We start from the raw sequence: 18635 nt of genomic DNA, 5'->3' as shown, positions 1-18635 counted from the left end.
ATTTATAATCAAGAGAGTTTGAATAGTTTACTGTGTTTTACATGCTTGAGCAAAATCACAAATTAGAACTATTACATTTGGACGTTAACATGAGCTGTTTTAGCATGATTCCCTTTTTTTAGGGTCGAGCCTCCGATTGCATGCACTTGCGCATGCGTTTCACTGTTGTGTTCAGTAAGGGGCTTGGAGCCCGCCTGTTGCTCACCATTTGTTGGTTTGCATGGCACTCTTCTTTACAGCCTCGTAATGTGTCAAGGTATATCTCGCATCATTTCCGTTCCTCTGTGTGGAGCAGGGATCAAGCACTAAACTGGTTCAACTTAATTAGTGCCCGTCTGCTGCTCCCAACGTGATCGAGGTACTATTTTTTTCTAACTTCCAGTGCCCCCCAAACAGAAGGGATGTGACTGGAAAAAACGTGCCCAGCAGGACAAACAAAATTGCAAAATTTTATTTTTAAAGCTAACTTTTTTTTTTAAATTTTGTTAAGTCGTCTTATTTCAGTTTTCACTCATTTTTGTGTTTTGCTCGTGGGTGCTATGGTCAAAAGATGACAACTAATTTGTCTTTTTTTTGTGCCTAGTTCCCCCTTCCACTAAAATATAGTTGTAGAAATAGTTATCTTTTATGGGACATTGTTCGCCTTACAAATGATGATGCTTTCTATATAGTGATTGGATGACTTTGATTACATCGCTATCACCCTCCTCTTAATACATTTTAAATATACTTGTAGTAGGGAGTTTGCATTTCCTATGAAACACAGTGCTGTCATTTTGGAATTGAAGGGTACAATCTTATATGGCCATCAGCAAGGACAATCTTACATCGTCATTTGGACCAGGCAAACTTGGTTACCTTATCTGGAAACCTGGAAAAGCTGTGCTAGAATTTTGTTTAAATAGACAGTGTTTCTCCACTATCTTTGAATTATGGTCACACATACGGTGGTTAATCATCAAAGCCTTAATGTGGACACGGTTCGGAAGGGCCTTTCCAAATCAGTGGAGTTTTGGAATACATTACCTTTATCGTTATGGGTCGGGCAGCTATTGCCAAGATGGTTTTTGCCCAAGATGTCTTTGTAAAGTTCAGAATTCACTGTATCCGCTTGGTCAAGGGATATTTCAGAAATTAAACAGCTCTCTCTCTGGTGTGTGCAGGACAATGCAGCAGAGTCACCTTGCAAGTGTTGAAAAGAGACATGGGGGGGGAGGGGGGCAGGGGAATTGCCCTGCCAGACCTACATGCAGCTCATTTACAGAATGCTACAAAGCAGTGGTGGGTTCTGATAATTGGGAGAAGCGTCTCTTAGAGGGTTCAATAGGGGATCAGGCATTGGGCATGCCTACTGACTGGGGGGGGGTGGTCGACCAGAGTTTCTGATCCCATATTTAGTATGCCAAACGGCTACAATATGGGACACAGGGAGACATGGGCACCATTTGATAGGGAATTGTGTCTGTGGCACTGTGCACCATTTCATAATATAGACTCCAACATGTCAATGGAATGCTGGAGGGACAGAGGTTGTCCACGGGCTGGGGATCGATACTCAGGAGCAATCTTTATTACCTTTCTAGTTGCACAGCAGGCATTTTAAGTAGGGGCTGTTAAATGTTTACAATATGCAAAGTTGAAAAAAACGCCAAAGGAAGTGTGGTGTTGTTTCGCAGAAGCACCAAAACCATGGGAAATGTTGGGTGGAATACACTGACAGAGGGTGAGTTGGCAGTGGATTACCTTCTTCTACGAGGACCTTAAGGGGGGCATGGATAAGCCTCATTTTGACCCAGACTGCCCTGGGAGACGGAGTTGGGTAAACCATTTGTGGATGTGGATTGGAACCATGCATGTGAATTAGTCTGAAAGGTCTCATATAATAGTAGATTTCAACTTTTGCGTTTTAATTATCTTCATCGAACATATGTTACACCATACACAATAAAAACAACTGACCCCACTAGGGCAGCAAAATGTGTGTGGTAAGGAAGGAGCTAAATTTTTTCATATCTCTTGTTTGTGTGAAGAGATCCATACCAATGACTGGAAAGAGGTGGGGTCTAGGGTGAGGGTGACTCCAGGGGTTACACTCACGCCTGGGGCTTGTCTGCTGGATATGGTGGCTAGTCCCAAAGGAAGGAAGATGCCCTATAGGTTTTTTTTTGCAAATAGCACTCTTCTTAGCAAAGCCGCAGGAAGCAATTGGGGGGATGGGGAACCGTACGCCACAGATAGCACTCCGGGCTAAAGATGTGCTGGAATGGGCGCTTGCAGAAGAACAGCACATAAGAATGTCCTGGTTTGATATGAAAGCTCCTGATGATGTGAAAACATGGGTGTTACTTTTGGAATGGTTTAATAGCTATGATGAACAAGATACTCGCTCTAATCAGAAGACCGACTTGAAGAATACTGACAATTAAGGACACTATGTACAGATGTTTATAACTGGGAAATTGACTCCAGGGTAGTTCAAAATATGTATGTATTGGTTTAGCTACACGACCTGATTTAAGCTTCAGGGATCACTGATGATATAATGTTGTAGTCAGAAATGTGGAAGGAGCACAAAGCACACTAGCAGGCGACCTGTATGTTTATGTTGTTGGATAACTTGAAAAATAAAGTTTTTTTTTTTTTTTTTTTTAAATGGACATTGTTTCTCTGTAACCTGAGTTGGCGGAGGGACAAGAAGGCGGCGGTTGGCACCTACGTCATTTCCTTGAGAAGGTGTGTAGTGCAGTGTGTAATGCTGGCAGCGCAACCAAAATTACCAACCACAGCCTGTACTTTTGTAAATAACAAGCCCCTGGGATTAGTGTTGAGAATTCGGGAGGGATATTTCTATTTGTTGTTCTCATGAGCTCTTCCAGTGGTAATTACAACCTGTATTATGAGATAACCCCTACAAAGCAAACAATCAATACAATAAACAATGATACCCATAATTAACAACCGCATTATGTTTTTAACTACTTATCTATAAAACCTATATATTTTATTTCAAGTGTGTGACAGCCCTTCTCTGTCCCCAGGTTAAGAGAAACTAACGTAAGATAAGGGTGAGACTAATATATGTGTAGTGGAAAATTATATATAGATATATATATTTATAGTTCAGCTATAGTATATTCAGTGTGTCAGTGTGTGCTGTGTTTCGCATGTTTATATAGAATATTTTTAATAAGTGAATATATGATGAAATCTTTAAACATTGTTTTCCTCTATCCACAGAACATAGCCAACATGGAAATACCATTTTTAATAAGGTACATTTTTCCACAAATTAGTGGAAATTAGGCATACAATACTTTCACATGGTTTTTCAATGCGCTGCTTTTACAAATAGGTGCAACCAAAGAATAATACAGTCAGAGTCCCTTATAAGTCCTGGTGAAAGGTGCAGACCCAACGGGATAGTGTAAAGATGACTCAAACATGTTGACCATATTAAATGGCAGGGTAATAACCCCCATTGTACATTGCAAGAAGCACCTCCAGGCGTCTTTTTTATTTTAATCCAGCCATGACAGCCAGGAATAAAACGTATTTGAGAGGATTATCTTAGACTTAAAGCTTTTTCTGGTGTAAGAATAAAAGCTTAATCTCTGGACATACTTAAAAACACCCTTTCACCCCACCAGTTAGTTCTTGAGCCCACCAGGACTGACAGGAGTTGGGTGTGGGAAGCCGAATCACAAAGCATGCTACAATTTGTGGGTGAAGCCCTTACTATTCCCAGAATGATACCTGTCCCCAAATAGGTGACTAAGCATACACTCAGCCCTATTCTCTTCTCATTGTGTGTTAATGTTTACAGTTAGTTTCTTGTACCACAAAACACTAACAATTTGTTTTCAAAAACTTGAAAATGGATGTGCATGCCATGTGGGAAGATGAATACATGGTTGTGTTCTGAAATGCCGCATCTCTGAAGCTTTTCTGAAGGGCAAGACAATTGGCCATTGAAGGTTAAAAGGAGGGATGTACTATAAGGTAAAACTAAAGCACTTAAAAGAACCCAGCAAAAACGTAGCCATTACAGCTTCACCAGATTGTATTAACTGGCTTGCTGCTGGAACTAACTTCCTGTCAGGTATCTCCCACATATACAGGTCCCTGGTCAATTATTCCCCCAACTTCCTCCTAGACTTAGCAAGATGGAAGCATTAGGTGGGCCCACTTAATAAGCCAGACTGGAGGGATGTGTGCACGTCTCCTAGAGTGCTGGTGATCCCTTCCAAACTCTGGCTCAGGGTTCTGCAAAGTCGGTCCTGGAGAGCTGGGTCCATGCCAGATTTTTAGCATATCCACATTTAGAAAAAAGATGTTTCAGAAATCTAAATTTTTCTAAATGTGGATATGCTAAAAATCTGGCATGGACCCGGCTCTCCAGGACCGACTTTGCAGAACCCTGCTCTGGCTCATCCAACTCAGTTATCTGTACATGGCCCATCTCACACCTCCGCATTTGTGGTTGGCTAGCAAACTGGCCGCCCTGGCATGCAATCTTTGCCAGTGTGTAGAGGCTCATTTCTTCCATGTGACATGGCAATGCCCTGTCACTGGGGGATATTGGATGAGGGTATTCATTGAGATCTCACCGGTAATTGGAGACACCGAGGAGCTCTCCCCAAGATTAGATCTGCTTGGTATTGTGGATGGTTACGCTGGGCTGAGGGAAGACTTTACGCTCCTCGGCATTGAGATGATCATCACCAAAGGAGACATTGCTAAACACTGGAGCCCCTCCATGCCACACACCATTGACAAGTTAAGAGCAATTATGGGCTGGGGTGCTGAACTTGAGGAGCCAATCTACAAATCCAGAGGGTGTCTTTGAAAGCACGAGAGGGAGTGGGGGAAACGGGTGGCCTAAGCTGAGACGCGGTATGAAGTGCTCTGTCAAGATGTTTATTATTGACTCGATTTGCAGTCTGTTGACTGCTGTGTTATGTATAACCTGAAGAAACTGCATAAAAATGTAATTATATATTAAAAAAGCTTGCATTAGCATAAAAGGACGTAATTAAATTTGACGTCAACATCCAGAGTTATTTTGGCGTGTGAGTAAAATATCTACTGGTGCCCCATAAACTGTCATTTAAGCCACCCAGCAACCGGACTTGTTCATTGCATGTAAGGGCAAAGAGCTCATGGCTCTGTTTCCCCACTTTACAGGCCAGAAGGTGTGGATAAGTCTTGATTCAGGAATGAGATCACATTTACAAGAGGCGTTCCAGAGAATAAAACTGAACGAGTCCTCTAACGCTACACAGTGTTGTGATTAGTGTTATAATCTGGATTGGGCCCTATTGTCACTGGTGTCCCAAGGGCAGAGCTAAAATTAGCCGGAGAAGCAAATTAGGAGCTCCCAGTAGTTGTTTTCTAAAGGTATCAGCAAACACATTCTTCTTTATAAAGGTCCTTCTGGACCTAGGGATAGCGGCTCACATCATACTAGGTCCATTGGATCAAAATCACTGGATCTATGTTACTAGTTTTCTATGTACTTGCTGTCTCGCAGGACCAAAAAGTAAGGCATGATATCTTAAGTATTGGGAAGAAATGAAGGCCCTCCAGACTCTCACCCCACAATAACTCGTATAACTCAAAACCCCAAAAATACCAGTGTGCCGTAAGTTGCATGTTTCTTTATACCCCAGTCTTATACAATACATAAATTGCATAGGAGGGCGAATTGTTGAAACAGACTTGACTGCTCCAAAATGGAATTGTCACGTGCGTGTTGAGCACAATTCTAATGCAGCTATGTGAAATTTGGCAAACTTATACAAAATTGTGTGTAATGACGTGAAATGCAAAACTGTTATTCAGTGCTGTATTTTAGCACGAAATGCAATATCACGTACACTTTAAATGTGAGGAAGCATTTCGTGCTAAAAATAAATGCAAAAAAAGCACAGTGAACACCAAACATTCTGTCAGTCATGTTCTTAACATACATTTAAAATACATTTTTACTGCAAATGGTGCATTAACAGTGAATGGCATATAATTATGCGCTGTGACCTAATAGCGTAATCTTGTGAATTTCGCATAAGTGCCATGGAAAATTACCACAATTACACCAGCATAATATAAATTTCACCTAGCTTCAGACTCCCAAATATAAGAGCATGCAGGCGGCCTCCCACAGAACAGCAACCACTGGTTGGGATTTGGACTCACACAATATGCCGGCCGTGGGTGGGGTTCAAACACCACATATTAGCTGCATCATGTGTATGACGTATATTCTGAAAGGCAAAGGTAAATTGGCGAGTGAGAATTACCATCCCCTAGTGCGATTTTCAGGTGTTAGGAGGGCACCCGGTGAGATTTTCCCAACGGGGGCAGTTGCAGCCGGTCGTGACCGTTTACGGCGAGAAAGCTGCTGCTCGAATAGAAAAAAGCAGCGCCCCCTGATGCGCCGCGTGGTGCCGTTCACGCTGACTTTTCAACCTGGAATGAGCCCCCGGAGCTAAAAATCATTGTGAGCAGTGCAACATGCCGATTTTCGCCCATGTGCAGAAATTCAGGGAATCTCGTGGAGTTTTCATGTAACTTTGTGGAGTGAAGCTTCGGGAATTCTGCCCACTCCTACTTGTAGTTTCAAATAATCAATAATTAGATTTCTTCATATTAGCATACTTAGTGTAACTATTCTTCAGAGTCACATAATACGCCTTTTCACAGGCATCGGTAGAGCAGGATACACAGAAGGAAGAGGTAGGGCAATGTTAGTACAGCTTGCATGGCATGTAAATGTGCAATCAAATTATGTTGCTGATGAAAGTTCTTCAAACGATTCCTAGTGAAAATAATGCAGAAACCTGCTCATATTTAAAAAAAGGAAAACAATGGTCTCTTTATTGAAAAACAGATTAAGGAGAAAACAAGTCCCCCCAAAACGCATCCATAAGCGCAGAGACTGACAGTGATCATCCGTCCTCTCATCTAGGGGGCAGTGAACTTGGCACCTTTCACATCTGTAGAGAAGTGTCTTTGGCACAGGTTGCAGCTGGTGTAATCATGTATTCAGAGGTCACTACCAGTTTCTGTTGTCAACATGAGCCTTCAGAAAAATTTCTTTAAACTTGCATCTTTCTTAGTCCTGCAAGGAGAAACCAGAAGGAACAGAGGAGGGTGTACATATGTGAAAATAACACAACAAGAAAGGCATTCAGTGGCTCTCAAACTGTATGAGGTGCTAGTGTAAAACTGTTGTTGGACATGACATCTCTGGTGTTGTTTTCTCCCAGCTTTTTGCCTTCAATGCTCCTGTTTTGCTGACTTTGTTTTTGCTGGACTTATGACTGTGCGCACCTCTAACCAGTACTACACTGCTTCGGCTCTTTCTGAAACATGGCAAATTGGCTTACACCCCATTGGAACATTTAATTTACTTGTGAGTCCCTAGTACATGGTACTACATGTGCACAGGGACTGTAAATTATATGCAAGTACTGGGCCTGCAGCACTGATTGCGGCAATCACTTACATTAGCCATTTAAACATGTCTCAGGCCTGCCACTGCAGCCTGTGTAAGCAGTTTTAAACTGCCAATTCAACCTAACAAAAACTTTTTACCAGGCCTAAACTTTTCTTTTAATACATATATTTCATCCCTAGGGAAGGTCCTAAACAGCCGGTAGGGCAGGGTGCAGTATATTTAAAAAGTTAGACATGTCCTTTTAACTTCTACATGTTCTGGTGGTGAGAACACTTAAAGTTGTTTTTCACTACTGCAACCCCTACCTCTCCCATAGGATAACATTAAGTTACTTTATTAAATTTAATAAGTGTTAACTTTCAATTGGGAGAAAATAGGAATGTCAAGTTTGGTGTCTACAAATTACAAATTGTAATTTGAAACCCTCTTTACTAGTAAACTTGAATTTTATGGGCCTGATTTAGAACTCATCAGACGGGTTATGCCCTATTGGATTTAGATTTCGGTGGATGGGATATCTGTCAGCATTGTGACAGAGAAACCCGTCCGCTGAGTTCTAAATCAGGCCCCAAGTCACAATTCTGAAAATGCCACTTTTAGAAAGCTGACATCTTCTTGCCCTAACCATTTGGTGCCTGTATCCTGGGTCACATGACTAGGTGTAGCGGGCAGTTGGTCTTTGCATATTCCTCTCAGACAGTAAGACAAAGAGAGAGTAGATGTTGGCGCGACAGGTTGCTCTGGATTAGGCCCCTTTTCTGACTCTTATTCCTGTGTCAAGTCTGAGACCAATAGCTGAGGGGGATGTCTGCCCAGTCTGGAGTGACTTTGCCAGGTACAATCTAAGTTGGTTGTAAATACCTCTATTGCCGCTGAGGGAGGCCATGGTACTGTGGTGGTTATGAATGGCTGTGTTGATTTATTCTACAGGACATTTCTCTGCTGTCTACCAAACTTTGGTCTCCTATCTTAACACTGCTCTTCATCCTTTTGCAACAGGATTGTGAATTGGCTCTCTGACCGCCATGATTTTTCTTTCTGAACTTGACCAGTCATTATTACAGATATAGTTCTGAAATCCTCGCTTCCCTGTGGAGAGTTAAGCTGTCCCTCAAATAAACTGCTACCCTCCAATTGCAGGGAAATTGGCTTGGCGGGGACTTCAAATGGTGAGACTTTACGAGGCTGGCTGCCCCTGAGGGCGGTGCTTTTCTTCTTATGGGCCACAGCTCGTATTTATCCCCCTTCAGTTTAGAGGGAGTTGAACTATTGGCAGCAGCTAATCCTCTCAGATGTTGTTGTCGCATATTAGAAGACCATCCCTCTGAGATTATTGATTCAGTGAGAGTAATACGTCTAAAGTTCGAGAGGCTAGACCCCAGGGAGGTCTAAAAAGATGAGGAGCTGCTGACAACAAACAATAACAGCGGCCAGTGGAGGTTGCGCTGTGTCCAGTGGAGCCGAGAGTGTACGTGTGGCAGATCACAGAGAGCAGGATGGAAGAGTGGCCCCCTCTCCGACTCCTCCCGGTGAGAGCTCACTCACTTCATCTTACCTCGGGTCCTGACTGCCTCCACACTGGGACACTGCTACAGTTGCTGCCTTGTGACCTGGCACAGTGAATGCTATCCACTCCCACCCCCTCGCTCGTTCCTTGAAAGGGTTGCCCATTCCTTCTGGTGCCCGATGCCAGTCGGGAGTTTAGCTGCTTAATTTTTGCCATCGCCCAGGAGCCTGCTGTTGGTGTGCAAGGTGTCATGGTCCCACCACCGCTAACATACTCATGTGCTTCTTCAGCTTCAAGCTCAGGACATGGAAGCAAAAGCGATACAAGCTGGAGGAGGAGCCAATGGGTGAGCCTAGCAGCAGAGCATGTGGGCTACGCCTGCCACCAAGTTGTTCTTATCTTGTCACATTTGCTGTGCATTTAAAGACAGAGGTCCAATGTCAGGCTCTGGCTTCTGAGGGAGCTTGTGTTTACTTTTCTTTCTCTGATTTCAAAGTGAGAGGATTTATCTGACAATCTGGGGGTGTGAAAGGAAATATTTATTTCTACCACACAACACAATTTAAATGTCTGTAAATGAACTGTGCAAATATTTCAGAATATATCAGAATCAGGAAAGCCCAAATGAATGCCACAACACTATGAAAATCTATACCCCTCCTACAAAGCACCTTCACTCTACCCCCTTCCACAACACTCAACTCCACTCTATGCCCCCCCTTCTCCACTCCATGACATTTTCCGACCCTCAACTCTACGACCCTCGACTCTATGACACTCTACTCCACTCTACCCCACTCCACTCTATTCCACTTCACTCTATGACAATGTACTCCACTCCACGCAATTTCCTCTACACCACTTTACTCCACTCTGTCACTCCACTGCGACACACTACCACTCTACTAATCCATTCTGCTCTATGCTACCTCATGCTACACTACTCCATACACCATTCTACTCTACAACACTCCATTCTACGACACTCCATTCTACGACACTCCACTCTACTCCATGCCATTCCACTCTACTCCCTTAGGAGTAAAGTGTACATTTAGCCATTCCAAAAGATCACTATTGAATTTGTACTGACATAATATTGTATAAGGATACATAACTATGAAATGGTAGAAGAGGGGAAAAGCACCCACAGTAAGCTAAAATATAAAAGTAAAGCAAAGCTCCAACCACATTTATAATTACATAGTGGACTGACCTGTACGCAAGATAACATATTGTACATATGGTTTGCATCAGAAGGAACAGTAAAAAAATGCCGCTGGACACACATGAAGGCACGACTGGAGCTGCTGGGCACAGAGGTCTATGGCCATGCACCTGCAAGAATTGCAATATCATGAATGGCTTAGACTGTGTAAGGGAAAGTTCTAAATTGACTTACTTAATGGAGAAACATGTTAAACTTATGGCAAATCTCTGCCACCTCAGACATGAAATCAAAATAGGCTTAAAGGGCTTTAGGCACCCTTTGGCCTACAAAAGAGATGGTAAGCGCCTGTGCTCCTCACTGCCCTCAGGAAGGAAACATTTGTTACTTACATGACTGGTTTATTAATGTCCATTAGAACCAAAAGACCCAGAGGAGTTTTAAACTTATTGAAAATAAGCAGACAACATGATACAGGGTAAGAGATGAGCACACCACAGTTAAGGCTGGCAGAGAAAATAGTGATGCCCACCATATCCCCATTGTAGACCTAGTGACCTGGCTTAAAAAGTTTATTTTACCTAGGATCCTATATTTCATGACGTGATCGATCTATGGGGGTTTCCTAATTGGAAAATAGGACCTCCTGATGGGGAAGTGGATGACTTTAAAGTGCTGTGGGTTCCTCCTGATGGCTATTTTTGTTCACTACAAGACTCTCCAAGTGACATTTTGTTTTGACTTTCGTCCTACATAATACAACTGTAGTTGTACAGTGTGTGCTGATGCTGGACAGAATGTCTAAGGGATTCTAAAGGTTTAGTGGTTTGAGCTGCAATAACCTCATGGCTGTTTGGCAGCTCAGTGGTTAGTCTGTATGGGCACCCTAAAGGCTCGGGATTTGGACTATGATGTGCTCTCACCTAAACTCTAATTAACTCTTGATTTCCTAGTGGTTTGTCTTTATGGTGTTCCCAATGGCTTTTCTTTGCACTAAAGTTTGTTTATTTTGGTTCAGTGTTTCAGGTGTGGATCTATCCCAAAAACTCAGGTGGGGTGCCTTTTGTCCGTTCCAACAGGTCAAGGATTAAGACTTGGAATCATCCTGATAACTTTTTGGCAGTGCTCAGAAACACATCTGAGGAACAGGTTTTATAAAAGCTTTCCAGGCTAGGAAGAGATGCATGAAGGAGACAGCCTGGGCCTCGTTAATGGCAGCTGGTGCTGCAAATGACAATCTTGCCTTTTAGAAAGCCATTAGTTCCTCGTATTTTAATGAGGTCTCCACACCAGCCCTTGAAGCTTTGATCTCTGCACAAAGAATTCACATACCCAGTGGAAGTCTGGTCCTGGTCAAGGTTCGTCCCTTCATCCCGGTGGAACAGGCGGTGACTTCCCTTTTGGGGTCAGTTTGTCTCATTGGGAAGCTGAGATCTACATCGTATCCATTTCACTCCCAATGAAAAGGTATAGGCCTTACAGACAGACATTTTGACATATTGCTGGAGTGGCAACTTACCGCCCGCTTCGGTGCGCCAGAGCGCGCCCACACCCAGCAACTCTCGATCTGTTAGGAGGAGCGCTCTGCCCACCGCCAGGGAGCGCTGAGAGGTGCCAGCGGAGCTGACACTTTGCGCTGCAACCCTGAGCCTCACACCCATGGGGCCCTTCCTCCTGCCCATTGTAGAAGTGGCTGGGCTGGCTGCCACAGTGCGCACGACACCGGAACACATGCTGCGTGTGTCAGTGCTCAGGACGTTGGAGGCTCTCTCTGCACAGGTGCTCCAGTGGACTGCTGAGGTGACTAATTCGGTGGAAACGTCCCTTGTTTTAATCCTAGCTTAAGAATACTTTTTTTCTGTCAACAAAGCTTGAAGCCAGCCATTTTATACTTAATTGGAAAGGTTAGACTGTAAGCATTTCAATTGTATGAGACAAACGGATGCGCTGAACATTGAAAGGGGGACTACAAGTCCCAGACTGGTTTGGGCCCCAGGAGGCGGCCATTTCCAGCTCCAGCTGCCCCCACTTACCTGCCAGCAAGCGCTGTAAAGCACCAGGGGGCCACCACAGCACGGGACGTGCTGAACATTGAAAGGGGGACTACGAGTCCCAGTCTGCTTTGGGCCAGACGAGGCGGCCATTTCCAGCTCCAGCTGCCCCCACTCACTTGCCAGCAAGTGCTATAAAGCACCAGGGGGTCACCGCAGCACGGGCTGTGCCCAGGAAAGCCCGGGCCAAGAGCAGGGCCGTCCACGCCCATCAGAGCCAGAGGGAGGCTGAGTTGGGCCACCCTCTTAACATCTATCATCAAGCAGGCCCTGTTGGTGTTCTACATTACCTCATATCGTATTGCTGTTTTCTTCATCTGGGTTCTAGTGCACTCAAGTTAAAATGGGCAAAAGAAAGGTGAGCGCTATGACTTCCTCGAAAGATACTAACCCTACAGCTTCCATAGTATCATACCTTACCGCTGCCATGTCCGCATTAAACACCGAAATTGAATCGGTCAAAGAAAGACTGGGGGTATTAAGGAAAACACCTGTTTCCTCGCACCCTCCCATGTCCAAGTCAAGTAACATTGTAACTATGGGAGGGAAGGAGGGCGGGACCCGCCTGGAGGCTAGTAAGCCAAAGAAGGGGACAGATAACAAGTATATGAAAGGGGTGCGTTCTTGCAGGACGAACTTAACATCTCCTCTGGTAGAGAAGACGACCTATCCATTATAGATAAAGACGCCATTGTTTGTGTGGAAGATACTGCTTCTCCCCCTATAAAACAGAAGAAGTCCACCCCTGGGAATTTGAGCATGTCCAAGTCAAAAGACTGCAAATCCAACGGGTCTAAGTGGGGCAATTCCCTGGTCTGTAAGCCATCTATAGCTGGGATGCAACCTGTGGGCCTCCAAGATCCTGAGGCCGAACATGGGGACAAAGCCTACATGGAATTCATGTTAGAGAGAGCCCTTAAACCTCTAGTAAACTTGTTGCAGAGTGTAGACTCCTCACTAAAACACTTACTAGAATCTACAAAGTGTAGCCCAGCCGGAGCCGGACACAGTGACCTGTCCCCCAGGCACAGCAGCAGAACATTGTGCAGCGGTACATCATAAGGGCCATTATCCTAGATCAGGAGGACCAAGTAAGCTGATAAATACTCCTATGGACCGGCTCGCCAACAGCAGTAGAAATCCAGCTAAATCCTTATCTGCACCGCTAGGGAAAAATGGGAGAGGACAGGTCCCTGGGAGTACAGGGCTGATGGAGTTTAAAGCACATTATTCACCTAAGGGAAAGAACCTACAAACTCTGCAACTTCCACCTCAATGTATCCTCTACGTAATCATGCTAAAATGTGTCCCACCCCTGTCACTCAATACTAACAAGAAGGATGACCAACTTAAAAATAAAGTAGTCCATTGGCTAAATAAAACACTGGGGGGGAGAGCGAGTGCCTTTGAAGTGGTATTATTGGAGTAAGGAGGGTACTTTGGCTGGGTAACAGTAAGAAAAGCCTCCCAGGTGATTATGTGGGAGTACATTTTAAAAATCCACAGCAGGTAGCATGGATACTAAACCAGTGTGAAATCGTGCAGGAGAGTAATGTTAACATCCAGGCTGTACCGCTGAGCTATTTCTATCAGCCACCCAAGGGCATCGTCAGCAACCCTGGTAATGCCCCAAAATGTTCTGTCCCCACTCAGAACAGATATAGGGGGTCATTCCAACTTCGGCGGGCGGCGGAGGCCGCCCGCCAAAGTTCCCCCGCCAGAAGACCGTACCGCGGTCAGATGACCACGGCGGTCATTCTGACTTTCCCGCTGGGCGGGCGGGCGACCGCCAAAAGGCCGCCCGCCCGCCCAGCGGGAAAGACCCAGCAACGATGAAGCCGGCTCCGAATGGAGCCGGCGGAGTTGCTGGTGTGCGACGGGTGCAGTGGCACCCGTCGCGATTTTCAATGTCTGCTTTGCAGACACTGAAAATCTTAATGGGGCCCTGTTAGGGGGCCCCTGCAATGCCCATGCCAGTGGCATGGGCACTGCAGGGGCCCCCAGGAGCCCCACGACACCCGTTCCCGCCAGCCTCTTCCTGGCGGTGTAAACCGGCAGGAACAGGCTGGCGGGAAGGGGGTCGGAATCCCCATGGCGGCGCTGCTTGCAGCGCCGCCGTGGAGGATTCCCTGGGCCAGGGGAAAACCGGCTGGAAACCGCCGGTTTCCCTTTTCTGACCGCGGCTTTACCGCCGCGGTCAGAATTGCCCCAGAAGCACCGCCAGCCTGTTGGCGGTGCTTCCTCCGTCCCCGGCCCTGGCGGTCCATGACCGCCAGGGTCGGAATGAGGCCCATAGTTTCCTGGGCCATTATCTAGAGGAAGTTGATTGACTGAGAGAGAGTAACAGGCCTTTGACTTTGACCCACTCGCTCACTCTGACACAAATAACGAATGCAGTCACCCTCAAAATAGTCCAGCTAATGAGGGTTTGGGTGAACATAAATGCAGAAAGGAAAACGCTCTCGACCAGAATTTGGAAGTTGAGAGTTCTCATATACAGGGGCACAATTCTATTTTGAAGCATGTGGGGCCAGCACTGGCGGACACTCTTTTTTTTTCGCATAGCGGGCATTGGGGAGAATGACCACAATAATGATTGGCTTGCCCTGTTAGAAAACAAGCAGGTGGTTTGCCTCCAAGAAACATGGGCCAATGGAGCGATTCACATCAATGGGTTTCAGTCAGTCACGACGCTGGCTACGCGAAAACTTGTCGGGCGCGGCAGTGGGGGGGTTTATGACGCTGATCAACATCACCTCAGGTGCTAAGGTAACTAAATGTGGGATGGACTCCCCTTACTACTAGCTAGTGTAGCTGTCTATGAAGGGCAGCTCGTTAATGCTTTTGGTTAATTTTCACCATAATCATTTTGTGAGATCTAACGTTGAGATTTTACACGCCCTAGAGAAGGCCATTGAGGAAATGGTTTGCTGCTTGGATAAGGATTTTATAATTATATGGGGTGGGGATTTCAATGTCTCCCTTTGTTCCACAGGGAATGATAGGATCTGTGGATTAAATGATGACGATGATTGCAACTATTTCCACTTTATTCACAACCCCTGAGTGGACAAGTTAAATAATCTTATGAGGACTCATGATTTAGTGTTGGCAAGTGGCATCTCACCGACATTTACACCCCCTCATATTACTTTTATTGGGAGGGGTACGGGTCTGTAATTGATCACGTAATGATGTCAAGGTCCTGGCGGGACAACCTGGGTGCTTTTAAGGTTCGGTAAGTGGCCCCAGTGATCATTATCTGCTGGTCCTATCGTTCCAATATGGTTTCAAAAAGAGAAGTCTGCAGAAAATGGGAGGCCCTGTGGATTACCATTGGAATAAAGGTTTGCTATGTAAATGGCAAAAAGTAGACAAAAAAAAAGTAGGGTTGTGGGCAAAAACGTGGACACCTTTGAAACCTGCCTAAACACTGAGTTACCCCCATCTCAGATCCTGGGAGCTTTCGCAGACATCTGCATGGCAGTTAGGACATATTTAACTCTACCTACCCAATTTCCCAAAATCAAACTTGTAAAATGGTTCGATAAATCAACCACTTACGCCCATTCAAATCTCATGTGGGCATTAAAATCCACTCTGAGAAACAAAACAGAGGTCACGAAATGCAGGGCTCAGTACAAGAAGGCAGTTTCAGCTAGGAAGAAAGTGATAAGAGAAGAAGGGTGGGAGAAATTGACCATTGCCTCAGCTATTAATGACGGGGCACAATTTTGGAAAGTCTTCAATAACCCTTTATTTTAGCTCTGACACAAACACAGGCGTTGAGGTACACATCCCAGAGCAGGGATGGGTCAGTCATTTTACAAAGCTGTATGAAGGTTATTCGGATGACTGCAAAATGACCGTCGTAAATGCCCCTGCCATGCCTGGCATTGAGGAACTGGACATTCACCTGAACTATGTCATACTAGCTATTAAGGGCTCATTGCCAGATAAGGCCCCAGGGCCAGATGGGGTGCCAGCTGATCTCTTTAAGTACAACATTGATCTTTGGGCACCTATTTTGGTAAACGTTTTCAGAGCTGCATCAACCTCTGTTCTCCCTCCATCATGGTCTAGTGCCATTGTTGTACTGATCTTTAAGAAGGGAGACCGGAGTGACCCTGCTTGTTATCGTCCAATTTCTCCAATTGATGCCACCGCAAAGATTTTTGGGAGATTCCTCCTGGAGCATTTGGAAACCTGGGCTCTAGACAATAACATTATCTCCAAGTCTCAGTTTGGCTTCAGGAAGGTGGTGGGGACAGTCGACCAATGTTTGAACTTCCACCTGATTAGAGAAAAGTATGTGGGGGCGAAGCAAGGGTGTCTTTATTTGGCATTTATGGGTCTAACTGCAGCTTTTGACAATGTGGACAGAAGCAAACTATGGCCTATGCTAACCGATAAAGGGCCTAATCCAAAGATAGTGTCCCTGTTGGCCCAACTCTACTATGATGTGGAAGCTAAGGTCAGATTTGGGCAAGAGGGGCAATGTACCAGCCCCTTTAAGGTTAGGAAAGGGGTAAGACAGTGTTGTGTTCTTGCACCCTTACTTTTTACGTTTTATATAAATGGTCTAGAGGGAGCTCTGATAGACGAAAAGGCAGATCCCCCTAAGCTCGCCGACAGACCACAACTCGTATTGATGTACGACGATGATGGTGTTCTGATGGCACTGACTGGGAGGGGCCTCCAAAAACTCTTAAGCAGATTTGTGGATTTCATGACGGCCTTGGGATTGCCCACAAATTAAAAAAAATCATACACTATGATTTGTGTCCGCCCAAGAACTAGAACCCCTCATTTTTATATTGAAGGTATCCAACTGAGCAGTGTGAATACCTTCACGTATTTGGGGATTCCCTTTAACAATGCGTTTAACTGGAAGCACCTCAGAGAAATCAGGGTCACACAATACAACCAAGCAGTGGCAGCTCTACGCAAATTCATCATCAAACTAGGCTGCGCACCAATAAAGCTCATTACCACCATCTATAAGGCAAGGCCTACTTCGATTGTCAGATATGGAGCTGGGGTATGGGGCTATACGGGAGCATCATCTCTGCAAATAAGAGAAAAAAAAATTCTGAGAAGTCTACTCTCACTCTGATAGAGCGTTCCCGCTATAATTCCACATGCAGAATTAGGTGTCCCTTTTCTTGAGGACCTGATTAAGTTAGCCCCTTTAGCCCTCTGGATGTCTGTCTGGAGTAGGCAAGAAGCAGCTCTCACTCAGACACTGCATATGGACCGCATGAGGCAGGATGTAGTACAGAGATGTGCCTGGGTTATGTACATTAAAGAGTCCCTCAGCAGCCTTAACAGATCCGACTTATTCTTCAACCCTGGGGCCATAGGCAAGCAGGACATCCCAGCAGTAAAAAATACATTCCAAGAGAAATTGGCTACTGGTAGAGAGAGGCACGGTCTGGGGAAAGGCATGGTGACAGCTTATCTACCCTTATGTACTACATCTAAAATCGAACCTTATCTTTTAACTGTCCCGCAGCACCATAGATTTTTCTTGACAAGGTTTCGGACCTAATACCCTGTCCATGTGATATGCGTTCAAAACAATCGCAAATGCATGTGTTTTTATTTTGTAAGCTGTACAAAGAGAAGACGAAAGTTTTTTTAATGCCACTTCTTAATTCACTAAATATCAGGAGGTGTAAGGAAGCTATTTTATCATCTGCAGTTACGCCAGTCTGATATGATTTGTATAGCTATTTATCGCATTATTGCTGCAGCGATAAAAGAAAGGAAATATCTTGATTCTAGCTGCTGAGCACCTTGCTACAAATTTGCACAGCTCGGCAAACAATATTTTAGATGACCAAATGACTATCTGATCAGGTATGCAGATTTTAAGAGGTTCCAATTATTGTACTGATCTTCTTATGTACATATATCCCATTTGCTCTTTAAGACTGCACAGTTTTACAAATAATATTTTAGTTGACCAAATGACTATTTGATCAGGTATGCAAATTTTTAGAAGCTCCAATTATTGTAGTGATCATTTTATGTACACATATTCTACTGCTATTTATTGATGTTTTTTTTCTCTTATCATTTTAACCTATTAATTAACTTTGTACATATGCTCTTTTATGGATTTCTATGAAAGATCGGAATAAAGATTTCCTGAAGGTGAAGGCAGTGCTCAGAGACTGGTATGGCATCTCAGTGTGTGGGCTGTGGAGTCAGTGGGATGTGGAGCTGTTCTGACATCTTAGCGGCTGGACTATGGTGAAAATGGCTGTTGGGCAGTTTTAACATCTCATTGGTTGGGTTATGGGGAAGTTCTGATGGCTCAGTTGTCAGCATGTGGTTCACTTGTGGAGGCTATGCAATAGAGAAATATGGTAATGGAATGCAAAAAAAAAAAGAATACCAAATGAGAAGAAAACTAGCAAACTGATTACATTTGATATTCATACA

At 44.6% G+C, this 18635-nt stretch overlaps 1 protein-coding gene across 2 annotated transcripts in view; it reads right to left on the bottom strand.

The window, feature by feature from the left end:
• Window positions 1-6848: 6848 nt before the first annotated feature.
• The window catches only part of LMAN1L (lectin, mannose binding 1 like), a 254756-nt gene continuing 242969 nt past the window's right edge, over window positions 6849-18635 (bottom strand). For both annotated transcript variants that reach the window (XM_069222136.1, XM_069222137.1), the window contains 2 exons: window positions 10183-10304; window positions 6849-7120 (listed from right to left, as the gene is read on the bottom strand). In XM_069222136.1, coding sequence (XP_069078237.1) covers window positions 7084-7120; window positions 10183-10304 — 159 coding nt within the window. In that variant the 3' untranslated portion in view covers window positions 6849-7083. The remainder of the gene's footprint in view (window positions 7121-10182; window positions 10305-18635) is intronic.

Source organism: Pleurodeles waltl, chromosome 3_1, assembly GCF_031143425.1.
Source record: "Pleurodeles waltl isolate 20211129_DDA chromosome 3_1, aPleWal1.hap1.20221129, whole genome shotgun sequence".
In the NCBI taxonomy this organism is placed as follows: domain Eukaryota; kingdom Metazoa; phylum Chordata; class Amphibia; order Caudata; family Salamandridae; genus Pleurodeles; species Pleurodeles waltl.
This window is presented reverse-complemented; position numbering and strand designations above follow the sequence as displayed.